The sequence below is a fragment of the Dendrobates tinctorius genome, unplaced genomic scaffold, assembly GCF_039654945.1.
Source record: "Dendrobates tinctorius isolate UK_male_01 unplaced genomic scaffold, ASM3965494v1 ptg000126l, whole genome shotgun sequence".
Taxonomy (NCBI): Eukaryota; Metazoa; Chordata; class Amphibia; order Anura; family Dendrobatidae; genus Dendrobates; species Dendrobates tinctorius.
Window position 1 is genome coordinate 3,791,096 of NW_027361794.1, and position 23,610 is coordinate 3,814,705.

Consider the following 23,610-nt stretch of genomic DNA (forward strand, 5'->3'; position numbering starts at 1 on the left):
GACATGTTGTTGCGCATGGGAGGGGTGACATGGTGCTGCGCATGGGAGGGGTGACATGGTGCTGAGCATGGGAGGGGTGACATGGTCCTGAGCATGGGAGGGGTGACATGGTGCTGCACATCGGAGGGGTGACACAGTGTTGCACATGGGAGAGGTGACATGGTGCTGCACATGGGAGAGGTGACATGGTGCCCATAGTGTTAAATTATGTCCATCAGAGAGACCCTGACTATTCAGAAGCTCTTCCCTTATCTCTAGCCAAGTTGGATTGCACGTAACTTTAAGGCCGAGATCACACATGTGAGAAACTCGGACGAGTCTCGCATGTTAAAACCTGGCACTGCCACCGGCACTCTGGAGCGGAGCGTGCAGCTGCATGTATTGCTATGCGGCCACACGCTCCGATACGAGTGCCGGTGGAGGTGCCAGGTATTAACATGCGAGACCCGTCTGAGTACAGTTCATTGTGAAAGTATTCGGCTCCCTGTAACTTTTCAACCTTTTCCCACATATCATGCTTCAAACATAAAGATACCAAATGTAAATTTTTGGTGAAGAATCAACAACAAGTGGGACACAATTGTGAAGTTGAACGAAATTTATTGGTTATTTTAAATATTTGTGGAAGTTCAAAAACTGAAAAGTGGGGTGTGCAATATTATTTGGCCCCTTTACTTTCAGTGCGGCAAACTCACTCCAGAAGTTCATTGTGGATCTCTGAATGATCCAATATTGTCCTAAATGACTAATAATGATAAATATAATCCACCTGTGTGTAATCAAGTCTCCGTATAAATGCACCTGCTCTGTGATAGTCTCAGGGTTCTGTTTGATGCAGAGAGAGCATCATGAAGACCAAGGAACACAACAGGCAGGTCCGTGATACTGTTGTGGAGAAGTTTAAAGCCGGATTGGGATACAAAATGATTTGTATTTGTAGCCATTATATTTGTTTATATGTTGATTTAACTTTTTGTGATATTGATGTCAGTAAAATTTTGCATTTAACTTTTAATGGCATAAATTTACTCTTTGTTTCTCCTTTTCATATCGGATCCTCTCAGTGAAGATCTTCTATATAAGAGAATTTTTCTGAATTACCCATCAAGGATGGATGTGGACAGAGACAAGATGGCGGAGAGGATACTACACCTCACCCTAGAGATCCTCTTCCGGCTTACTGGAGAGGTGAGAGATTCTGATGACGTCACATGACATCATTCTTATCTATGGGAATAACAGATGGACAGAACTGGAGAGGTGAGGACTCTGGAAATGTCTGTAGTGAGATTTATTATTGTGTCTCTCCATAACCAGGATTACACGGTAGTGAAGAAGACCTCTAGTGAGCGCTGTCAGGACCCTGTGTCTGAGGGATGGGGAAGACCCCTGAGCCCAATCCCAAAACCTTCATGTAACCCCCTGTTATATGAGGACGTCAATGAACAGAAGATCCTAGAACTCGCCTACAAGATGATTGAGCTGCTGACTGGAGAGGTGACACTGCTGGGAATGCTGGGACATTATACAGTAACGCTATGAAGGGATCGGGGGGATGACTGTATCATTGTATGTCTATAAAGAACTCGGCACTCAACTTAATGAACTTAATGATGAATTTTTAATGTCATCCAGTGGTTGTAGTGAACAGACAAAAACGTTTCGGTCAGTTCAGACCTTCATCAGTTACTACAAATAATCAAATTAATAAAATTAACAATAAAATAACAAAGCAACAAAAGTATATACAAAGTATAAACATGGTCAATATGTCAATAGTATGATAATACAGGTAATTGAGACCACATAACACCCAGTTCAGTATAACAGAATGGTGATGTAGAAAAAAGTGAGAAGAATGGAATAACAGGAATAATATATCCCAATAGTAAGATGTAATATGGACACCCATTAAATAAGATTGGAAAAATGGCTATTAGTGAATCATTATAATATACAGTGGGGCAAAAAAGTATTTAGTCAGTCAGCAATAGTGCAAGTTCCACCACTTAAAAAGATGAGAGGCGTCTGTAATTTACATCATAGGTAGACCTCAACTATGGGAGACAAACTGAGAAAAAAAAATCCAGAAAATCACATTGTCTGTTTTTTTTTCATTTTATTTGCATATTATGGTGGAAAATAAGTATTTGGTCAGAAACAAGCAATCAAGATTTCTGGCTCTCACAGACCTGTAACTTCTTCTTTAAGAGTCTCCCGAAACTGAATTGTATCCTATGAAAACTTACAATCCATTATCAGGGACAAATAGATCTGTATATAGAATCATATGATTAGGAAGAGAATCTCTATATATTGTGTATATTACTTATATTAAGTACCTACCCCATTAGGAATAAGGTACACTTATGCACCTCGAGATGCACGTAAAATTTAGGGAGAGAGGGTATCCTGACTCGATTCTGAATGAATCCAAAACAGTACGGACCACTATACTTGAAAGATCCACGAATAGGATCCCATTCGTACACTCATTTCATCCCTACGCTTACATTTTACATAAAGCGATTCGGAAACACTGGCCCCTACTACATACGGCCTAGCCTAATATTGCAGAGCTTAGTCAACCATTCTTACCGTGTTTCAGACAAGCACAAAATTTAAGGGATTCCCTAGTTAGGGCTGATATTGGCGGCAACCATTCCAAACAGTCACAGCTCTTTCTACATCATCCCAGGTCAGGCACCTTTCCATGCCTCAATTGCAGTCAGTGCAGCAAGGTCTCTAAAGGCAATACAGTTTATTATCACCCACAAACAGGAAAGCCCTTTAAAATTCATGGCTATTTTACCTGTGAGACATCTTTCATTGTATATGTCATAAGATGCCCCTGTGGCCTTTTATATGTAGGGGAGACTACACAATCAGTTAAAGACCGTATATCAAAACACAAGTCTACGATTCGTTGTAAAAATCTTCTGTTACCTACAGTATCCCCCATCACTTCATCACACAGGGCCATAGAATTAGCCAACTAAAATTTCAAGTTCTTGAGCAGGTTCCTCCACCCAGACGGGGTGTTGATCTGATAGGACCACTAAAAAGACGGCAAGTTTATTGGATCCACACACTGGATATTCTGACCCCCAAATGTTTAAATAGGGAGTATGATCTATAATCCTTTTATTTGATCAATTTTATTGACATGGAAAACCGCATGATTCTCTGTGGTCTTAATTATGTACTATCACATATTATCCTGGTTTTTCATTATCATATGTACATGACCATTGGAATAGTTATTCCTGTGATTCTATTTTAACATAACAGATTACTAACATATATTCTCTTCTCCTCTTGTCTAGAGCCGTATTTATTGAATACTTAAAGAAATTTCCTGTTCTTCGTGACCTATTTTTCACACAGCTATACCTGCATATCTCTGCACTTTACTATTTACTGCCGCCTTTGTATGCATCGTTACACATCATAGGGACCATTTTCTCCAGTACTTCAGGTCTTTGGAACACTATGACACGCATAGACCTGTTGGTGGAACGCAGAATAGAACTTCCGGAACGCACAGCCATTTTCTTCCGGTAACGTCCCATCTGGGTCTCCTTACCCGTCGGTGATTTGCTCCAAGCCGTCATCGGTCCCGCTTCTTCCCCTTTTCTTTACCATGGGAGCATACAGTCAGACACCGACGACCTGCGGTGGACGCCACGTCGGGTGTGGACACCCTCTCAAAAGGATGCAAAGTCTGCTATACTTTAATTATTGGCCTCTATCTGGATGCATATATATTTATATATGTTTGTTTATTTTTTCTTACCTGTTCTGTAGATCCCCATTATACCACCAATGGTGCCATTGTGCAGGAGTGTACCTTATTCCTAATGGAGTAGATACTTAATATAAGTAATATACGCAATGCATAGAGATTCTCTTCCTAATCATGTGGTTCTATATACAGATCTATTTGTCCCTGATCATGAATTGACAATTTTCATAGGATACAGTCCATTTAGTGAACCTGAATGAGTACCCCCTTTCTTTTTACTCCATTTTTTACTTCCATTCTATTTTTCCTCACTCTTCAGTATGATTATATATATTGTAATGATTCACTAATAGCCATTTTTCCGATCTCATTTAATGGGTGTCCGTATTACATCTTACTATTGGGATATATTATCCCTGCTATTCCATTCTTCTCACTTTTTTCTACATCATCATTCTGTTATACTGAACTGGGTGTTATGTGGTCTCAATTACCTGTATTATCATACTTTTACCATATTGACTATGTTCATACTTTGTATATACTTTTTGTTGTTTTGTTATTTTGTTGTTCATTTTATTAATTTGATTATTTGTGGTAACTGAGGAAGGTCTGAATTGACCAAAACATTTTTGTTTGTTCAATACAACCACTGAATAACATTAAAAATTAATCACTAAGTTCATTAAGTTGAGTGCCGAGTTCTTTACAGATTAATCTATGGTGTGGGAACCTACTTTGGCACCTTCCATAGCAGTGTACATGGTGATATATCACTACTGGTATCATTGTATGTGTCAGGTTCCTATAAGGTGTCAGGATGTCGCCGTCTATTTCTCCATGGAGGAGTGGGAGTATTTAGAAGGACACAAAGATCTGTACAAGGACGTCATGATGGAGGTTCCCCAGCCCCTCACATCACCAGGTAATAGACAGGACTAAATACACATGGTCCATAGTTACCTGTATGGAATTAATGAATTTAGTCCCTGTATATGTTTCCTCCAGAACTATCGAGTAAGAGGACAACACCAGAGAGATGTCCCCGTCCTCTTCTTCCACAGGACTGTAAACAAGAAGATCAAAATGTTCCTCAGGATCATCAGGTAGACGGACAGAAAGTGTCATAAGATCTCCCCTATGATGTGTAGTTGGTTGTGAAGGTCTTGTGCTCAGTCTTGTTTTATCCACCAGTATTATATGTTTTATACTTTTTTAATGAGAACGGTGGAGATGGCAGGATTAGAGCTGATCATAGATGTGACTTCTCCATCTGTCTGTGACTTTTACAATATTTGTTTCAGGGTGAAGATCTGACCCATATTAATACTACAGAGACATATGTGAGGGGTGATGAGCGGAGTAAAGAGAAGATTCCTACATATGACTACCCAGGTGAGTAGTAATCACTAAATGTAGAGAAGTCGCAGATTATTCTCAGTCACCGGTTATGGCTGCTTTATCGGTGGTGTAGTGCGGCCGTATCACAATTGTGTGATCACTATTTTGCCTCTAGACCACAACATTCTCCTTCACCAATAACTGTTCAAGTGACATTGGGCTTCGAAAGCCCTTCTATAAAAATTTCAACCTTGACGATCCACCTTCCTAAATTCGAAGACGTTACCTGCCCAGATCTGTAAAATTGAAAGCCAAATGTCAGCTGTAGTGTGGCAGTGTTCACACCATGCAGCAATGACGCAGTGACCCAGTAAAGTTCAAAGCAAAATTTCTTTACTGTCCAACACTTACAAAGGCAAAGCATACGACATCCTCTGGATCGCAGCCGAGACGTCAAAATAGTCCGTAACCGAGACCTTTTGCTGTGGGCGACTGCAGCGCCGTGTCACTCTGAGGGTTGCCAAGCATTTTTGCTTCCATTGTGTGAAGAAACCAGAGTATATCTTAATTTCCCAAACCTAGAAGAATTGCGCCTTTTTATCTGTATATTGGCTTGTGGTTTTAAATGATTATTTCTGATGGGTCAAGAAGACAGACTTGCAGCTGATATACCATTTAGCGTACTGTGTAAGTCTGTAATAGTGACTTGTATATAGTGTGTGTGTATCTTTGTTTACTGATGTGTGCTGATGTGCTAATTGTGCATTGTATTCTGGAAGCAGTTTGTTGACTGAAGGACACTGGGTAATTCTACAAATAGTGTACATGCCTCGGGTATAAAAAGATTGAGAGAGGAGTTCTCATCACACAGAGCTACTAGTCGGCCCTTCTGCAAAATACTCAACGAACGAGAGACAGGACTACAGCAGATTCATCATGGCACCATCACGAGGGACAAGGATCCATGATTCTATAGAAATCAACCTAGGGGTTTCCAGCTCCGGTTGTAGGACTCAGATCTGATCCAGTGACCATCTCTGAACCATGGATATGTTTGGAGAAAGCCACATTTGGGACCCGCTGGTCCTGGTCGCCTGGTTCCATGGAGATGGTCGGATAAGCCAGGTGGTGACTCTCGTGTCAACTGGCCTTGTATGGACTGTTCTCGGTCATCTTTCTACGTTTGTCGTTACCTCTTCTCTGTGTGTGTGTATCACAGGTGGAAATAGTGACCCTGGGAGCTCTGACATATCATCTCCCATTATCCCGGCGAATTCTTCAGGATCTCAACTGAGGGTATATCGGACCGGCTGAAAGAACACAGGACTGTTCTCTGTCATCTCCCTATGCTTGTCATTACCTGTTTTCTGTGCGTATCACAGGTGGAATAGCGACCCTGGGAGCTCTGACGTATCATCTCCCATTATCCCGATGAGTCAGCAGAAGGGTGAGACCCTGTAATGTGCACCATCTTGGGGGTAATTGCTGGGATTGTTCTGTTTGCTATTGGGTGTTGTGGTTCAATAAAGCATTGCCACACTGTTTTACCCTAACCCTGCATTGTCTGTGTAGTGTATTGCCCATGGGGAGATACAGCGGGCGTTCAGTGGTATGAGCCCTGGTCCTTGCAGTCTTGCTAAAGGCAGCTGGGTCAGCAGACAAGAGCACCCACTGACCGCGTTTCTCCACAATTGGTGGCAGCAATGGGATACTACTCAGCCCAGCGGAACCGGGGGGAGCTGCAGGGGACTGTGTTGTGAACACTTTTGACCTGACTTCTGAGTTTGGGCTCCCTCTGGTGGTTGCTGCAGGTAATGGAGCTGGTCCGGTTGACAGAAGTCAATCACCTGAAGAGGATGATTGGAGGTCAGGTGTTACAGACTGGGAAGATTTAAGTCAGCAAGCTTCCCTCAGTTGTTGCTGGTGATTTGGTTTTCTTCCTGTGCATTTTGAAGTCCACTTGCCCCCTGCTTGGTCCTGCATCGTTCAGATAAGTTATTTGTTTGCTGGAATCTTTTGCATTTGATCCAGTTTTTGCCTTTCTCAGCTTTCTGCTTTGCTGTGTGGGTTCAGCATTGTTCCCTGCTGGGATCAGTGCTGGACCCCGTTCCATATGCCACAGCTTATGTCAGTCTGTTCAGTATTGCTAGTCCTCTGTTATATCAGTATCTTTTGTTTTGCCTCCAGTTCACACCAGAATTCTGATCTAGTGGGGGAGAGGTCGTGTGGCCTCAGGATTTTTGCATGTCAGACATGTTGGATTTTTCTTAGGGTTTTTTGCGTGATTGTAGACAGTATCTTTCCTGTCCTATCTAGACAGTTTGAGCCCCATCATTTGCTTTCTCTATTTTCTGCTTGAGTTTGTGCTTCATCTTGTCTCACCGGCAATATATGTTTGGGGGCTATCTATTCCTTTGGGGTTCTACTCCGGGGCAGTTTAGCTTTCCCCTTTCTTGCTTTAGGCTTAGTTAACTCTTTGGCTGTGCCAAGGCGGCTAGGGCATCGTAGGTACGTCCCACGGCTAATTCTAGTTGTGTTGTTAGTTTTTGGGGTCTGCAATCCGCTTAGTTACCAACCTTTCTGGTTTTATGGTTGCCTAGCTTATTCCCCGGCTATCCTCCTCGGTGACCTAATCATAACAGAATCACCAGCCTAAAAACTGTAGATTCTAGGGTACTCTAAAGAAAGGAAAAATTGTAAGAAAAAAAGTGTCAGAATTTTTTATATATTTTTTTCCTCTTTTTCTCTGGAGGCCGTAGGAGGATTTTTTCTTTAATGGAGACTAAGCAATTGTCTGATCGTGTTGAGCAGTTGGCTGCTGAAGTTTGGGGAATTTCTGCCTATCTCGCTCAATCATCTTCTGTAGAACCGAAAATCCCTATTCCTGATGTATTTTCTGGGGATTGGTCTAAAATTTTGAACTTTAATAATAATTGTAAACTGTTTTTTTGCCTTGAAACCTAATTCCTCGGGGAACTCGGTACAGCAGGTTAAAATTGTCTTCTGTTGTGCGGCGACCCTCAGGACTGGGTTTTTTCTCTGACACCTGGGGATCCTATTCTGGCTAATGTGGATGTGTTTTTTCAAGCTCTGGGGTTGCTGTATGATGAACCTAATGTTATTGATCAAGCTGAGAAAACTTTATTGGCATTGAACCAGGGTCAGGAAGCGGCAGATTTATATTGTCAAAAATTCCGAAAGTGGGTGGAACTTACTAAATGGAATGATGACGCCCTAGCAGCTCTTTTTCGGAAAGGTCTGGCAGAAAATGTAAAAGATATTATGGTGGGATTTCCTGTCCCCCCTGGTCTTAACGACTCTGTCATTAGCCATTCAAATTGATCGGCGTTTACGTGAACGTAAAACTATGCGAGAGGCGGTGTTGCCTTTCCAACAAACTTCTGAGCCCATGCAATGTGATAGGGCTTTGTCTAGGGCGCAACATCAGGAGTTTAGGAGGCGTAATAAGTTATGCTTCTTTTGTGGGGACGCCTCTCATATTATTTCTTTCTGCCCTAAGTGGGAAAAACGTTTTGCTCATGCATTTGCGGTAGGCAGTGTACAGCCTAAGCTCCTGTTGGCAGTTACCTTGATCTGCTCCTTGTCTACTTTTTCTGCTAAGGCCTTTGTTGATTCAGGAGCAGCTCTGAATCTGATGGATCTTGACTTTGCCAAGCGTTGTGGTTTCCCCATGGTGCCTCTGAGAACCCCTATTCCCTTGAGGGGGATTGATGCTACCCCTTTGGCAGAGAATAAACCCCAGTGTTGGACCCAGGTGGTAATGCGGGTCGCCCTGGACCATCAAGAGAATTGTAAATTTTTAGTGTTGCACAATTTACATGATACTATTGTACTGGGTTTTCCTTGGTTGCAAACCCATAATCCTGTTCTGGATTGGAAATCTGTGTCTGTGGTTAGTTGGGGTTGTCAATGTGTTCTTAGTGACACTCCTGTTTTCTCCACCTTTCCCCAGTCTCATGATGTTCCTGACTATTTGGCTGATTTTTTTGATGTATTTAGTGAGAGTAAGTCCGCGTCTTTGCCTTCTCATAGGAGTTATGATTGTGCGATTGAGTTAGTGCCCGGTTGTAAATTTCCCAAGGGTCGGCTTTTCAACTTATGTGTACCTGAACATGATGCTATGCGATCTTATATCAAGGAATCATTGGAGAAGGATCATATCAGACCGTCTTCACCTTTAGTTGCTGGGTTTATTTTGTGGCCAAGAAAGATGGCTCATTAAGGCCATGTATTGACTATCGTCTCCTTAATAAAATCACTGTTAAATATCAGTATCCGTTACCCTTGATTTCTGATTTATTTTCCAGAGTGAAAGGTGCTAGTTGGTTTACCAAGCTTGACCTTAGGGGGGCTTATAATCTTATTCGCATCAAGCCAGATGATGAATGGAAGATGGCGTTTAATACTCCTGAGGGATATTTGAGTACCTAGTGATGCCTTTTGGGCTCACTAATGCCCCTTCCGTCTTCCAATCTTTCATGAACAATATTTTCCGAGACTTTGTGGATAAGTTTTTGATCGTTTATTTGGATGATATTTTGATTTTTTCCAGTGATTGGGATTCTCATGTGGAACATGTTCGGACTGTGATCCGGATTTTGAGAGAAAATGCTCTGTATGTTAAGGGATCAAAATGTCTCTTTGGCGTACAAAAGATTTAATTTTTGGGATTCCTTTTGACCCCGTCTGCTATTGAAATGGACCTGGCCAAGGTCCAGGACATTTATGATTGGATTCAGCCCACTTCCTTGAAGGCTCTCCAGAAGTTTTTGGGTTTTGCTAATTTCTACCATAAATTCATAAGTAATTTTTCTGGTATTGTTAAACCACTGACGGATTTGACCAAAAAGGGTGCTGATGTGGTGAATTGGTCTCCAGAGGCAGTCTCGGCGTTTCAGGAGCTTAAGCGGAGATTCACTGCTGCTCCTGTCTTACGGCAACCTGATTGTAGTGAAACCTCCACCAGGGGGAGCTGATGAGTGAAGAGAGGTTGCACACTAAGAAGCAGCAACCCTGAGCAACAGCACAGGTGCCACAGGTAACGAGGGAGAATAGTCAGACGAACCGAGTCAGAAACTAACAAGAGCAGATGTACCAGAAGGAGCTGCAATACACGTAGTCAAAATACCAAGCCGAGAGTCAGAAAGCCAGAACATGAGCACGGGGTCCAAAACTAGAGGCAAAATACATGGTCGGGGTACAAGCTGGGGAGTCAGATGCCAGAGAGGGAACGTAACAGCAGAGACGAATATCAAGAGACGGGGTCAGAGATCAGTCCGGGTCATACACGTGAATATCAGTCAAAGGCAGGAGGATCACCAAGGTACAAGGGTCAGAGGCTCTAAACTGGAAGCTTGAGCTATCACTAACACTGGTCAGCAGGCTGTGAGAGACTGAAATAGCCCAGCTAGCTCCAGAACGAGGCCGAGGAGATTAACCCCAGCATGACCAGTCCGGAGTGAAGACAGCACAAGATAAACTCCGGACTGGACCATGACAGTACCCCCTCTCAATGGGGGGCCACTGGACCCCCAGGCTTCCCTGAATGACGAGCGTGAAAGGCCCGGACCAACCGATCCGCATAGACCGAACGCGCCGGCACCCATGACCGATCCTCAGGACCATATCCTTTCCAATGGACCAAGTACTGAAGCGAACGACGGAGCATACAAGAATCCACCACCTGTTCCACCTCGTACTCGGTCTGACCATCTACCATAACAGGCGGCAGGTGCGAGGGAGACTCATCAGAGGAAGGCACCGACGGCTTCAGAAGCGCCTTATGGAACTCATTAGGAATCCGTAATGACGGAGGCAAACGCAGGCGTAAGGCCACAGGATTAATCACCTCTAAAATCTCAAACGGACCAATAAACTTGGGACCCAACTTAGCAGAGGGAATTCTCAGCCTTATGTTTTTGGTGGATAACCATACCTTATCCCCCACCTGATAAGTCGGCCCCACCAAGCGTCTTTTATCCGCAAAAAATTTATATTTGCCCTGAGCCTCCCCAATATTTCTCTGAACCTCCTCCAACCGCAAAAAGGCCGAATCAGCCCCTGGAGACACCGAATCTAGTCTGGAGAATTCACCAAAATGAGGGTGAAACCCATAGTTGCAGAAGAAAGGAGAAGTACCAGTAGACTGATTGACACGATTATTGAAGGCGAATTCCGCTATAGGTATCACAGAGCACCAATCATCCTGTCTGGATGTGACAAGACACCGCAGGATCTGCTCCAAAGACTGATTGGTCCTTTCAGTCTGACCATTGGTCTCGGGATGGTAGGCCGATGAAAAGGTCAGACTGATGCCCAGCCTTTTACAAAAAGCTCTCCAGAATTTTGTCACGAATTGCACCCCTCTATCAGACACCACACTGACAGGCACACCATGCAACCGAATCACATGCTCAATGAATACCTTAGATAGAGTCTCAGCATTAGGAAAGCCCGTTAAGGGTACAAAATGTGCTTGTTTACTGAAACTATCCACAACTACCCAGATCAAGGTTTTGCCATTAGAGTGTGGGAGATCGGTGATAAAATCCATGGACAGGTGAGTCCACGGTCTATCCGGAATTGGCAGTTGCACCAATTCCCCGGCCGGCCGGTTGTGGGAGGCTTTAGCACGGGCACAAATTTCACAGGAGGACACAAAACTAGTGACGTCAGAAGTCAACAAGGGCCACCAGAACAGCCTAGTGATGGCTTTACGAGTGGCCGAGATTCCAGGATGCCCACTCAGAGCTGAGTCGTGGAACTCCCGAAGCACCCTTAACCGATACTGGACAGGCACAAAGAGCTTATTTTCAGGTATGGACAGAGGAGAGAGAGATTGGGCCTCACGAATCTCCTGCTCCAATCTCGGGGACACCACAGCCACCACCACCCCGTGCTGCAGAATGGAGGAAGGAGGCGATACCGGATCTAGGCTGCGAGACAAGGCATCCGCCTTCACATTCTTGGAACCTGGTCTGAAAGTGATAGAAAACTGAAATCGGGAAAAAAAAAAGTGACCACCTTGCCTGTCTCGGAGTCAGACGTTTGGCGGATTCGATGTAAGACAGGTTCTTGTGATCTATAATGACAGTGATACAATAGACAGCCCCCTCCAAAAAATGCCTCCATTCTTCAAAAGCCAATTTAATGGCCAACAACTCTCGGTTAACCACATCATAATTTCTTTCAGCAGAGGAAATTTTTTTAGAAAACAAGGCACAGGGTCTTAAGTTAGTTACTGTGGTGGGCCCCTGGGACAACACAGCCCCCACTCCCACCTCAGAGGCATCCACTTCTATGATGAATGGTTTAGACAAGTCAGGTTGAACCAGTACCGGTGCAGTCATGAAGCATTCTTTTAACAAAGAAAATGTCGCCACAGCTGGAGCTGACCAGTTTTTGATATCTGCCCCCTTTTGGGTGAGATCAGTGAGGGGTTTGACCACTTGAGAGAACCCCTTGATGAATTTTCTATAATAATTGGCGAAACCCAGAAATCGCTGAGGACCCTTGAGATTTCTGGGTTGCACCCAATCCTCAATGGCCTGTACCTTCTTAGGGTCCTTACGAAACCCCTCGGCGGACAGGATGACCCCTAGAAAGGACAATTCTTGAGTAAAAAATGAACATTTCTCCAATTTGGCAAAGAGTGAGTTCTCCCTGAGCCTCTGGAGAACCGCATGAAGATGACCCATATGACTTTGTCTATCAGAAGAATATATGAGTATGTCATCAATATAAACAACTACAAAGCGTCCAATAAAATCAGAAAAAACATGGTTAATGAAATTCTGGAATACCGCTGGTGCTTTAGTCAAACCGAAGTGCATAACCAAATTTTCAAACAGACCCTCAGAGGTGAGAAACACGGTTTTCCATTCATCCCCCTCCCGCATACGGATGAGATTGTATGCTCCCCTGAGGTCCAACTTAGAGAACCACCTGGCCCCCTACAATTGATTGTACAAATCAGGTATCAGTGGGAGAGGATAAGTGTTTCTTATGGTTATTTTATTCAGTTCTCGAAAAATCGAGGCATGGGCGTAAACCACCATCCTTTTTTTTTTACAAAAAAGAACCCCGCTGCCACGGGAGAGACAGATGGCCGTATATGCCCTTTACGGAGTCTCTCAGAGATATACTCCTTCATAGCAGACCGCTCAGGGCCGGAGAGATTGTACAACAGGGCTTTGGGAAATATGGCACCGGGAACATGATCCACGGCACAATCGAATGGGCGGTGTGGTGGTAGAACCTCAGCCTCCTTTTCAGAGAACACATCCTCAAAATCCTTCAGGTACTCCGGAATACCCTCCAGACTGACGGTTGACATAGACACAGTAGCAAGACAATTTTCAGAACAACCAGGTCCCCATTTAACAATATCCCGGGACCCCCAGTCAATAACCGGGTTATGCCGTTGCAACCAGGGAAACCATAACACCAGGCCAGCAGGGAGGTTATCCAAAACAAAGCATGACATGCGCTCCTGGTGTAGGGCCCCCACCCTGAGGGTGAATTCTTTAGAAATGAAATGGAGACCATCCTTACTGAGAGGTGTAGAGTCAATAGCCACAATTTTTAAGGGAGTCCCCAACCTAACTGTCCCTAATCTACAGCGAGCCACCAGCTTAGATTCAATCAGGTTCAGGGATGACCCACAGTCTACAAAAGCCGACGTATGGAAAAAGCCGTTCTCAACACCAAGTTCCACTTTTAGCAGTATCTTTGAAAATGAAGAAAAAGGTACCTGAGAGTCTGGGTGACCTCCATGATTATCACCCAGACTCAGCCGCTTGTTAGTCGGAGGACAGGAGGGGCAGTCTTTTTTCCAGTGTCCGGGATCTCCGCAGTAAAAACACAACTTTCCATCACGTCGCCGTTTCCTCACCTTTTCCTGGGGGTTGGTGGCTCCCACCTCCATAGGTTCAGATGGAAGCAAAACATCAGGGTTAGCAGGGAAAAACGGAAACCCTCGCTGAGTAACACCTCTCTACCGCAGTCTCTGATCCATATGGATAGCCTGAGTCATAGCCTCCTCCAATGAGCTGGGAGGTGGATGAAGAGCCATAGCGTCCTTCAAGCAATCCGACAGTCCCTTCCTGAACAGACATCTCAGTGCAGAGTCGTCCCAGGACACCTCAGTGGATCATCGACGGAATTCGGAGCTGTACCATTCGGCTGAGTGCTTCCCTTGCCCCAGACCCATAATAGTGTCCTCTGCCACCCTAACACGGTCCGGTTCATCATAGATAAGTCCTAGGGCCTCAAAGAACCTATCTACCGACATCCATTCAGGGGCAGTAGAAAGCCCAGGATTGGGGACCCTCCCTAAGTAAGGAGATAACAATCCCCACCCACTGAGTCTCATCCCCAGACGATCGGGGTCTAAAGGGCCTGTCACACTAAACGATATCGCTAGCAATATCGCTGTAACGTCACTCTTCTTTGTGACGTAGCAGCGATATTGCTAGCGATATCGCTATGTCTGATACTTACAGTACCTCCGACCGTCTCCCCCGCTGATTATCGCTGATCGCGTGAGAACGTCCTGGACCGTTTCTCGTCATCAGCTTCCTGTGGCGCCGACGAGCGACGCGTGGACGAGGGCAGGAGGACATCAGAATCGCCTCGTCTGACAGGTAAGTAGCGACCCCTGCTATGTCGCTGGTGAGATCTGCCTGTGTGGCAGCTCACTAGCGACCACTTAGCAATGCACCAGCGATCCTGACCGCGTCATATGGCTGGTCGGGATCGCTGGTGCATCGCTAAGTGTGACAGTGCCTTAAGAGAAAACCATAATTTACAACTCTCCTTGAATATGTGAAATTTATCCTTTTCACCAGAAAATGTGTCAGGAAGTTTAACTGAGGGTTCAGGAGAGTGCAAAATAACATCTACAGAGTCACCTGGTGGACAAACAATATGAGAGGTGTTTCCCTGCATGGTTTTAATAGTCTCAGTCAGTTCTTTCTGTAAGTGGGTCTGAGATATGACAAGGGACTGATGATTCACAGAAAAGTTCTGCGCCATCTGCGTCAAACTGGACACTTGATCTGCCAAGTTATGCAGCAGATCCATGACCAAAGAAAAAAAAAAGTGCAAATTCCCGTTTAAATGTATAGGTTAGTGATAATGTAGTGAAACCTCCACCAGGGGGAGCTGGTGAGGGAAGAGAGGTTAAACACTAAGAGCAGCAACCCTTAGCAACAGCACAGGTGCCACAGGTAACGAGGGAGAATAGTCAGACGAACCGAGTCAGATACTAGCAGGAGCAGACGTACCAGAAGGAGCAGCAATACACGTAGTCAAAATACAAAGCCGAGTGTCAGAAAGCCAGAACATGAGCACGGGGTCCAAAACGTGAGGCGAAATACGTGGTCAGGGTACAAGCCGGGGAGTCAGATACCAGAGAGGTAACGTAACAGCAGAGACGAATTCCAAGAAACGGGGTCAGAGATCAGTCTGGGTCATACTCATGAATATCAGTCAAAGGCAGGAGGATCACCAAGGTACAAGGGTCAGAGGCTCTAAACTGGAAGCTTGAGCTATCACTAACACTGGTCAGCAGGCTGTGAGAGACTGAAATAGCCCAGCTAGCTCCAGAACGAGGCTGAGGAGATTAACCCCCGCATGACCAGTCCAGAGTGAAGACAGCAGAAGATAAACTCTGGACTGGACCATGACACTGATGTTTAACTCCCATTTCAGGTGGAGATAGATGCTTCAGGAGCCGTTTTGTCTCAAAGAGATCCAGTAACCTCTAAGATGAATCCCTGTACCTTCTTTTCTCGAAAATTTTCCCCATCTGAACGTAGCTATGATGTGGGGAATCGGGAATTGTTGGCTATGAAGTGGGCATTTGAAGAGTGGAGACATTGGTTGGAGAGAGCCAGACATCAAGTTGTGGTCCTCATTGACCACAAGAACTTGATCTATCTCGAATCAGCCAAGCGATTGAATCCTAGACAGGCTTTCTGCTGGGCACTAAGAATGTTAAGGCGGATGCCCTCTCTAGAAGTTTCTTTGCGGATTCTCTTGATGTGACCGAGCCTACTACCATTCTAAATGAGGGTGTGGTTCTTTCTGCCATTTCACCCGATTTGAGACTTGCCCTGGAGGAATTTCAGGAGGACAAACCTGAACGATGCCCTATGGTGAAATTGTATGTCCCTGACCAGTGGAGGAGAAGAGTAATGTCTGAAATTCATTGCTCCATGTTAGCTGGTCATCCTGGTATTTTTGGTACCAGAGATTGGGTGAGTCAGTCTTTTTGGTGGCCTGCTTTATCTCGTGATGTAAGGAATTTTGTGCAGTCCTCTGGGACTTGTTCTCGGTCCAAACAATGTTCTCGTTCTAGTGGTTTGTTAATGCCCCTGCCGGTGCCCAGGAGGCCATGGACCCATATCTCAATGGATTTTATTTCTGATCTCCCTGTCTCTCAGAGAATGACGGTTATCTGGGTGATCTGTGTTAGGTTTTCTAAGATTGTCCATCTTGTACCACTCCCGAAGTTGCTATCTTCTTCTGAGTTGGTGCCCTTGTTTTTACAACAGGTGGTTCATTTGCACGGTATTCCTGAGAACATTGTGTCTGACAGAGGAGTCCAGTTTGTTTCCAGATTTTGGAGAGCTTTTTGTTCTATACTGGAAATGTAATTGTCTTTCTCCTCTGCATTTCACCCTCAGACCAATGGGCAGACTGAGAGAACAAACCAGACTTTGGAAACCTATTTGAGATGTTTTATATCTGCTGATCAAGATGACTGGGTCTCATTTTTGCCCTTGGCTGAATTTGCTCTAAACAATAGGGCTAGTTCTGCCTCTTTGATGTCTCCTTTTTTCTGCAACTTTGGGTTTCATCCTCAATTTTCTTCAGGGTAGGTGGAGGCTTCGGCCTGCCCAGGTGTGGATTCTGTGGTAGAGAGAATGCAGCAGATTTGGGCTCAAGTAGTGGATAAGTTGTCTCACTCTCAGGAGAGGGCCCAACGGTTTGCCAACCGCCATAGGACCATTGGTCCCCGGTTTAAAGTGGGTGACATGGTTTGGTTGTCCTCAAAAAATATTCCTATGAAAGTTGCGTCTCCAAAATTCAAGCCAAGGTTCATTGGACCTTATAAGATTTTGGAAATCCTTAATCCTGTTTCTTTCCATTTGGCTCTTCCAGGAACGTTTAAGATTCACAAAGTTTTTCATAAATCTTTGTTGAAAAGGTTTGTGGAGCCAGTAGTTCCCATGGCTGCGCCCGCTGATCCTGTATTGTTTAAGGGTAATCTGGAGTTTGAGGTAGAGAAGGTGACCTAATCATAACAGAACTGGTGTTCTCACACGCCGTCCAGAGCTCCACAACCAGAGAGGCATACAACCAGACCCAGCAGACCAGTGATGAGGCATGCACAGCAGGTTTCGAATGCCACCATGTCCAACCTCACCAACTCAGCCTTGGGAAGAGGACCAGAGTGGATTTATAGTCGTAACAAGAAACGACAACTACGGGAGCTGTGCCAGCTTCAATGGATTGAATGGGATTTAATCCAGGAACCATGGAATGCGGAGGAAGCCATGCGTGGACCCAATGGACACCAGATGTTACTCTTCAATTTCGTGAGGAGTTTATTTCGTAAAGAGCACATGGAATATGCTCTAAGGAAACTGGATGATCGGAATCCTATCACATCTGGCTAATTAAGATTTTGGAGCAATGTGAAGAAACCAAAGTATATTAGTGATCGGACCCAAAGAGTGGTCGTAAATGGCTGCACATCCAGTTGGAAGAATGTCTCAAGTGGGGTACCACAGGGCTCTGTCCTGGGCCCTGTATTGTTCAACATCTTTATCAACGATTTAGATGAAGGAATTGAGGGTAAACTGATTAAATTTGCTGATGACACAAAGCTAGGAGGGATAGCTAATACTAGAGAAGAGAGAGAGAGGATTCAAAAAGATTTAAATAAACTGGAGAAGTGGGCAGCAACTAACAGAATGGTTTTTAACAGGGAGAAATGCAAAGTACTACATCTGGGCAATAAAAATGAAAAAAGCATATATAGAATGGGAGGAATAGGGCTAAGTGACAGCACATGTGAAAAAGACTTGGGTATACTAATAGATCACAGACTGAATATGAGTCAACAGTGTGATGCAGCAGCAAAAAAGGCAAATGCAATTCTAGGATGTATTAACAGAAGCATACAGTCTAGATCACGTGAAGTCATTATTTCCCTCTACTCCTCTTTGGTCAGACCTCATCTGGAATATTGTGTCCAGTTTTGGGCACCACATTTTAAAAAAGACATCAACAAACTGGAGCAAGTTCAGAAAAGAGCGACCAGAATGGTGACCGGTCTGCAAACCCTGTCTTATGAGGAAAGGTAGCAGGATTTGGGAATGTTTAGTTTGCAAAAGAGAAGACTGAGAGGAGACTTAATAGCTGTCTACAAATATCTAAAGGGCTGTCACATTGTAGAAGGATCAACTTTATTCTCATTTGCACAAGGAAAGACTAGAAGCAATGGGATGAAACTGAATGGGAGGAGACACAGATTAGATATTAGAAAAAACTTTTTGACAGTTAGAGTGATCAATGAGTGGAACAGGCTGCCACGAGAAGTGGTGAGTTCTCCTTCAATGGATGTCTTCAAACAGAGGCTGGACAGACATCTGTCTGGGATGATTTAGCGAATCCTGCTTTGAGCAGGGGGTTGGACCAGATGGCCCAGGAGGTCCCTTCCAACTCTACGATTCTATGATTCTATGATTCAATTTCCCAGATGGCTATGTTTTTGCAAACCAAGAAGAATTGCCTTTTTGTCTGTATATTGACTTGTGGATTTAAATGTTTATTTCTGGTGGATGAAGAACACAGACTTACAGCTGATGTACCATTTACCTACTTTGCAAGTCTGTAATAGTAACTTGTACATGATGTGTGTGCATCTTTGTTTACTGTTGTGTGCTGATATTTTAATTGTGCATTGTATTCTGGAAGCGGTTTGTTGACTTTGAAAGTAGATAGGGAAAGGCTGTGATGCTGGACTGAACTACACTGGGAAATTCTAAAAATAGCTTACATGTCTTGGGTATAAAAAGACTCAGAGAGGAGTTTTCATCACACAGGGAGCTACCAGTCGGCCATTCTACATAACACTCAACAGATGAGAGACAGGACTGGAGCAGATTCATCATGGCACCATCACGAGGGACACGGATCTAAGATTCTGTAGAAATCAACCTAGGGGTTTTCGGCTCCGGTTGGAAGGACACAGATCTGATCCAGTGACCATCTGTAAACCATGCATATGTTTAGAGAAAGCCAAGTTTGGGACACGCTGGTCGTCAGGTTCCATGGAGATAGTCGGATAAGCCAGGTGGTGACTCTCGTGTCGACTGGCTATGAACCTTGTATGCACTCTATGAACAGTTCTTAGTCATCTTCCTACGCTTGTTGTTACCTCTTCTGTGTGTGTATCACAGGTGGAATAGCGACCCTGGGAGCTATGACATATCATCTCCCATTATCCCGGCGAGTCAGCAGAAGGGTGAGACCCTGTAATGTGCACCATCTTGGGGGTAATTGCTGGGATTGTTCTGTTTGCTATTGGGTGTTGTGGTTCAATAAAGCATTGCCACACTGTTTTACCCTAACCCTGCATTGTCTGTGTAGTGTATTACCCATAGGGAGATAGAGTGGGTGTTCAGTGGTATGAGCCCTGGTCCATGCAGTCTTGCTAAAGGCAGCCGGCCAGCAGACAAGAGTACCCACTGACCCAATTTCTCCACATCTTCGCGCTGTGTTACTTCACACAAGCCGGATGTTGCAGAGTCACTTGCTCTGCAGTTTGCAAACCAAGACTGACACACACAACCCTTTGCTGCAGGGTCTTTAAATGGAATCTGTGGCCATGGGCCACTTGTAAGACCTGGCTGGAGGGAGTGAACTGCACCACTACCATCCTGTAGTTCGCTCCAAAAATAAAAGACCATGTCGGGTTTTCTTAGATCTGCCTTGAACAAATAGCTTGTCCAAGACCAAACTTACTTTTATTCTGCACTGCAACCACAGCTATTCCCGTGACTGCAATGCACTCCAGCGGTCTCAATGTGCTTTTATGCGCATTTTGGGGGATACATATCGACCCTCGCATATGATCTCCCTTACTTCCTCATATATCCCCCCTCTGTTCAAACTTGTGGGGTTGAACACTTGTCACCATACAGGGTGCCCACGACAGGGCATCCCCATTCACTTGCGCCTTCCCTGCACGATGTTCTACGGTGAAATTGTAATTTTGCAGAGAAAGAAACCATCGGGTGACCCGAGCATTCTTCTCTTTGTCATTTCTCATCCAGACCAAGGGTGAATGATCGTCACCAAGCCAAACGGTCGACTGAGCAAATAAATGCGTTGGGACTTCAAGGCCCATTTAATGGCCAGGCACTTCTCCACTATGCTATAATTTTTCTCGGCCGGGGTGAGTTTCCTACTCAGGTAGGTGACCGGATGTTCTTCTCCGTTCACCTCCTGCGACAAGAACGTTCCTAGGCCAATGTTATATGCATCCATCTGCATGATGAACAGTTTCTGGAAGTTGGGGCTAATGAGGATGGGCTGTCCACGCAGCGTCAACTTCATGGATTGGTACAATTCCTCCGCCTGAGGGTTCTACCGAACCATGACCAACTTCTTTCCCTTTAGGAGATCGGTTAGGGGTGTTGTTCTCCCAGTGAAATTAGGTATTAACCTTTGGTAATACCCGGTGGTGCTGAGAAACTGTCTCACCTGTTTGGTGGTAACAGGTCTGGGCAAGTTTTGTATGGCCTCGATTTTATTTATTTGGGATTTAATAACCCAACAGCCAATCACATACCCTAAGTACTGGGCTTCCTCAAGCCCTATCGCACATTTCTTCGGATTCGCCGTCTGTGCGAATCTACTACCGCTTGTACCCAGAACAAGTGGGTATGCCAGTCATTACTAAAGATGATGATGTTATCCAAGTACACTGACGCAAATGTCTGATGGGGACACCATGTTCAACTTGCGGAAATCATTACAGAACTGTAATGATCCGTCCGGCTTCAGGATCAGTACAATGGGATTAGTCCACTCACTCCGGCACTCCTCAATTACTGCTAGCCGGAGCATTTGTCTTGCCTCACTCACGATGACTTGTCTCTGGACCACGGGCACACGGTACGGTTTCATTTGCACCCTTACATGAGGCTCGGTGACAGTGTCATGCTGGACCACTCTTTTGAGCATGTACATAAGGGTCTTAATAAATCTTTTGACCAACCCGTCAATTTGTGGGTGGTACACCGACGTGCGTAGCTGTTTAATCCAGAGCAGCTTAAATAGCTCGTTGGTCACCTTAGACATAAAAAGAGTCCCCTGATCTGTAAGGATCTCTTTTGGTAGCCCAAAGCGACAAAACATTGCAGACAGCTCGTGGTCGATTAGTTTTGCCGAGGTGTGGCGAAGTGGTATCGCCTCTGGGTACCTGTAGTGCTAAAATGTTAATGGCTATCAGGAATCCATATTGGTAGCCTGTCTTTAAGTAACCTTTAAGATATTAGACTGTAGCAGTTCAGCTTACATTAGTCTTGTATTTTCTGTAATTTTCCCAACACCTGGACCGCATAGCTTTTTTATCAATGTTTGGTTGGAAAGCATATGTTTATAGTATTATCTAAGGCCGGTTTCACACTAGCGCATTTTCAGCGCGCGCACGGCCGGGGGTAGCTCCGCCCCCGATCCGGCTCTCTGCCCGGCGTGCCCGCCCCTTCCTTGTAGCGCCGCCTCCTAGCACACAGCGGCGCCTGCGATCGGCGCACCCTATCTTTAGCATAGGGTGCGCCGATCGTGCGCAGGCCGTGCGCTAGTTGCGCTTTGACCTGCGCTGCGCACTTTTGACGGTGCGCCGTGCGCGCCAAAATCAAACTTTTCGGATTTTGGCGCGCACGGCGCACCGTCAAAAGTGCGCAGTGCAGGTCAAAGCGCAACTAGCGCACGGCCTGCGCACGATCTGCGCACCCTATGCTAAAGATAGGGTGCGCCGATCGCAGGCGCCGCTGTGTGCTAGGAGGCGGCGCTACAAGCAAGGGGCGGGCACGCCGGGCAGAGAGCCGGATCGGGGGCGGAGCTACCCCCGGCCGTGCGCGCGCTGAAAATGCGCTAGTGTGAAACCGGCCTAATTACTGCATAGTTCCATTATCAATGTTTAGTGATAAATTTTGTGTTTATAGTATGGTAGAACATTTGGTACTAGAGGAGCCTTTGGCATGTTTTATCCGGTGATGTATTTGTCCGATGTTGATTGACGTCTGAAGAGTTGGCCTGTCATGCAGAGGAATAAGATATTGGACAAATAGAACTTGTTAGGGCTTGTGTAATACTTGGTTACACAAGCATTTGTTTCTAAGCAAATTATAAGCTGGGGAAGACTTTCACTAAAGGTACTGTCACACTTAGCGATGTACCAGCGATCCCGACCAGCGATATGACGCGGTCAGGATCGCTGGTACATCGCTAAGTGGTCGCTAGTGAGCTGCCACATAGGCAGATATCACTAGCGACATCGCTGGGGACGGGGATCGCTACTTACCTGTCACACCAGGCGATCCTGCGTCCTCCCGCCCGGCTCCACGCGTCGCTCGTCCTCACACAGCAGGAAGCGCCACAGGAAGCTGACGACGAGAAACAGTCCTGAACGTTCTCGCGCGATCAGCGATAAGCAGCGGGGGAGCCGGTCGCTGGTAAGTATCAGACACAGAGATATCGCTAGCAATATCGCTATAACGTCACTAGTTATAGCGATATTGCTAGCGATATCTCTTAGTGTGACATGCCCTTAAGACAGAAGCCCTGTTAACCTGTGGACTAAAAAGGGGACACCCGTGCCGCCACAGTGTGGATCCCAGGAATTCCTCTGTCTTCGCTGTTCTGCTTCTCACAGTTAATGTTCCTGGACAGATGATGTGCTATTCCTAGTTGTCACAGTCCAATTCTTGGATCTGTGTCAGATTCGGGATTCCCTCAGGTAAACCCTTTTTTTTTTCCCTTTCAAGTTTGGGGACTTAATATGGGTTTTTGCCCCCCGGTGCCCTAGGTGTAATTACATCTCTGTTGTTTTCCCTGCTCATGTGACCACTCCCTTTTCCTATATAAGGTCACATAGTGTATCAGCAGGTGTTGGTGATAGCAAGTCCTTTTTGGATTCCAACCATGGTGAAGTGAGCAGCTGGCTCTGAGGTGTCGAGCCACTGCTGAAACTGGTGCTGAACTCTGCCTGCCCGGTGTTTGCAGCAGAGAAAGAGGTGAAGGTGGCTACTGGCTCTGAGGTGTCGAGCCACTGCTGAAACTGGTGCTTAACTCTGCTGCCTGGTGACTTCAGCAGACAAAGATAAGTGTTTTGGTGTTTCAGCCTTTTTCCCTGGTGTGTATTAGTGCAGCGGTGGGACCAGTGTCCGCACTATCCAGTTCCCTAGTGAGGGATAGGTGCA

General features: G+C 45.3%; 2 protein-coding genes across 2 annotated transcripts in view; one reads left to right on the plus strand and one right to left on the minus strand.

Annotated features, from left to right (window-relative positions):
* LOC141047266 (uncharacterized) overlaps positions 1 to 23,610 on the minus strand; it is an 801,716-nt gene that overhangs the window by 429,817 nt on the left and 348,289 nt on the right. The window lies entirely within an intron of this gene.
* LOC141047041 (uncharacterized) overlaps positions 1,060 to 23,610 on the plus strand; it is a 49,821-nt gene continuing 27,270 nt past the window's right edge. Inside the window, exons 1-5 of the mRNA XM_073541967.1 lie at positions 1,060 to 1,188; positions 1,318 to 1,497; positions 4,547 to 4,670; positions 4,754 to 4,851; positions 5,050 to 5,140. Of these exons, the coding sequence (XP_073398068.1) occupies positions 1,111 to 1,188; positions 1,318 to 1,497; positions 4,547 to 4,670; positions 4,754 to 4,851; positions 5,050 to 5,140 (571 nt within the window). The 5' untranslated portion in view covers positions 1,060 to 1,110. The remainder of the gene's footprint in view (positions 1,189 to 1,317; positions 1,498 to 4,546; positions 4,671 to 4,753; positions 4,852 to 5,049; positions 5,141 to 23,610) is intronic.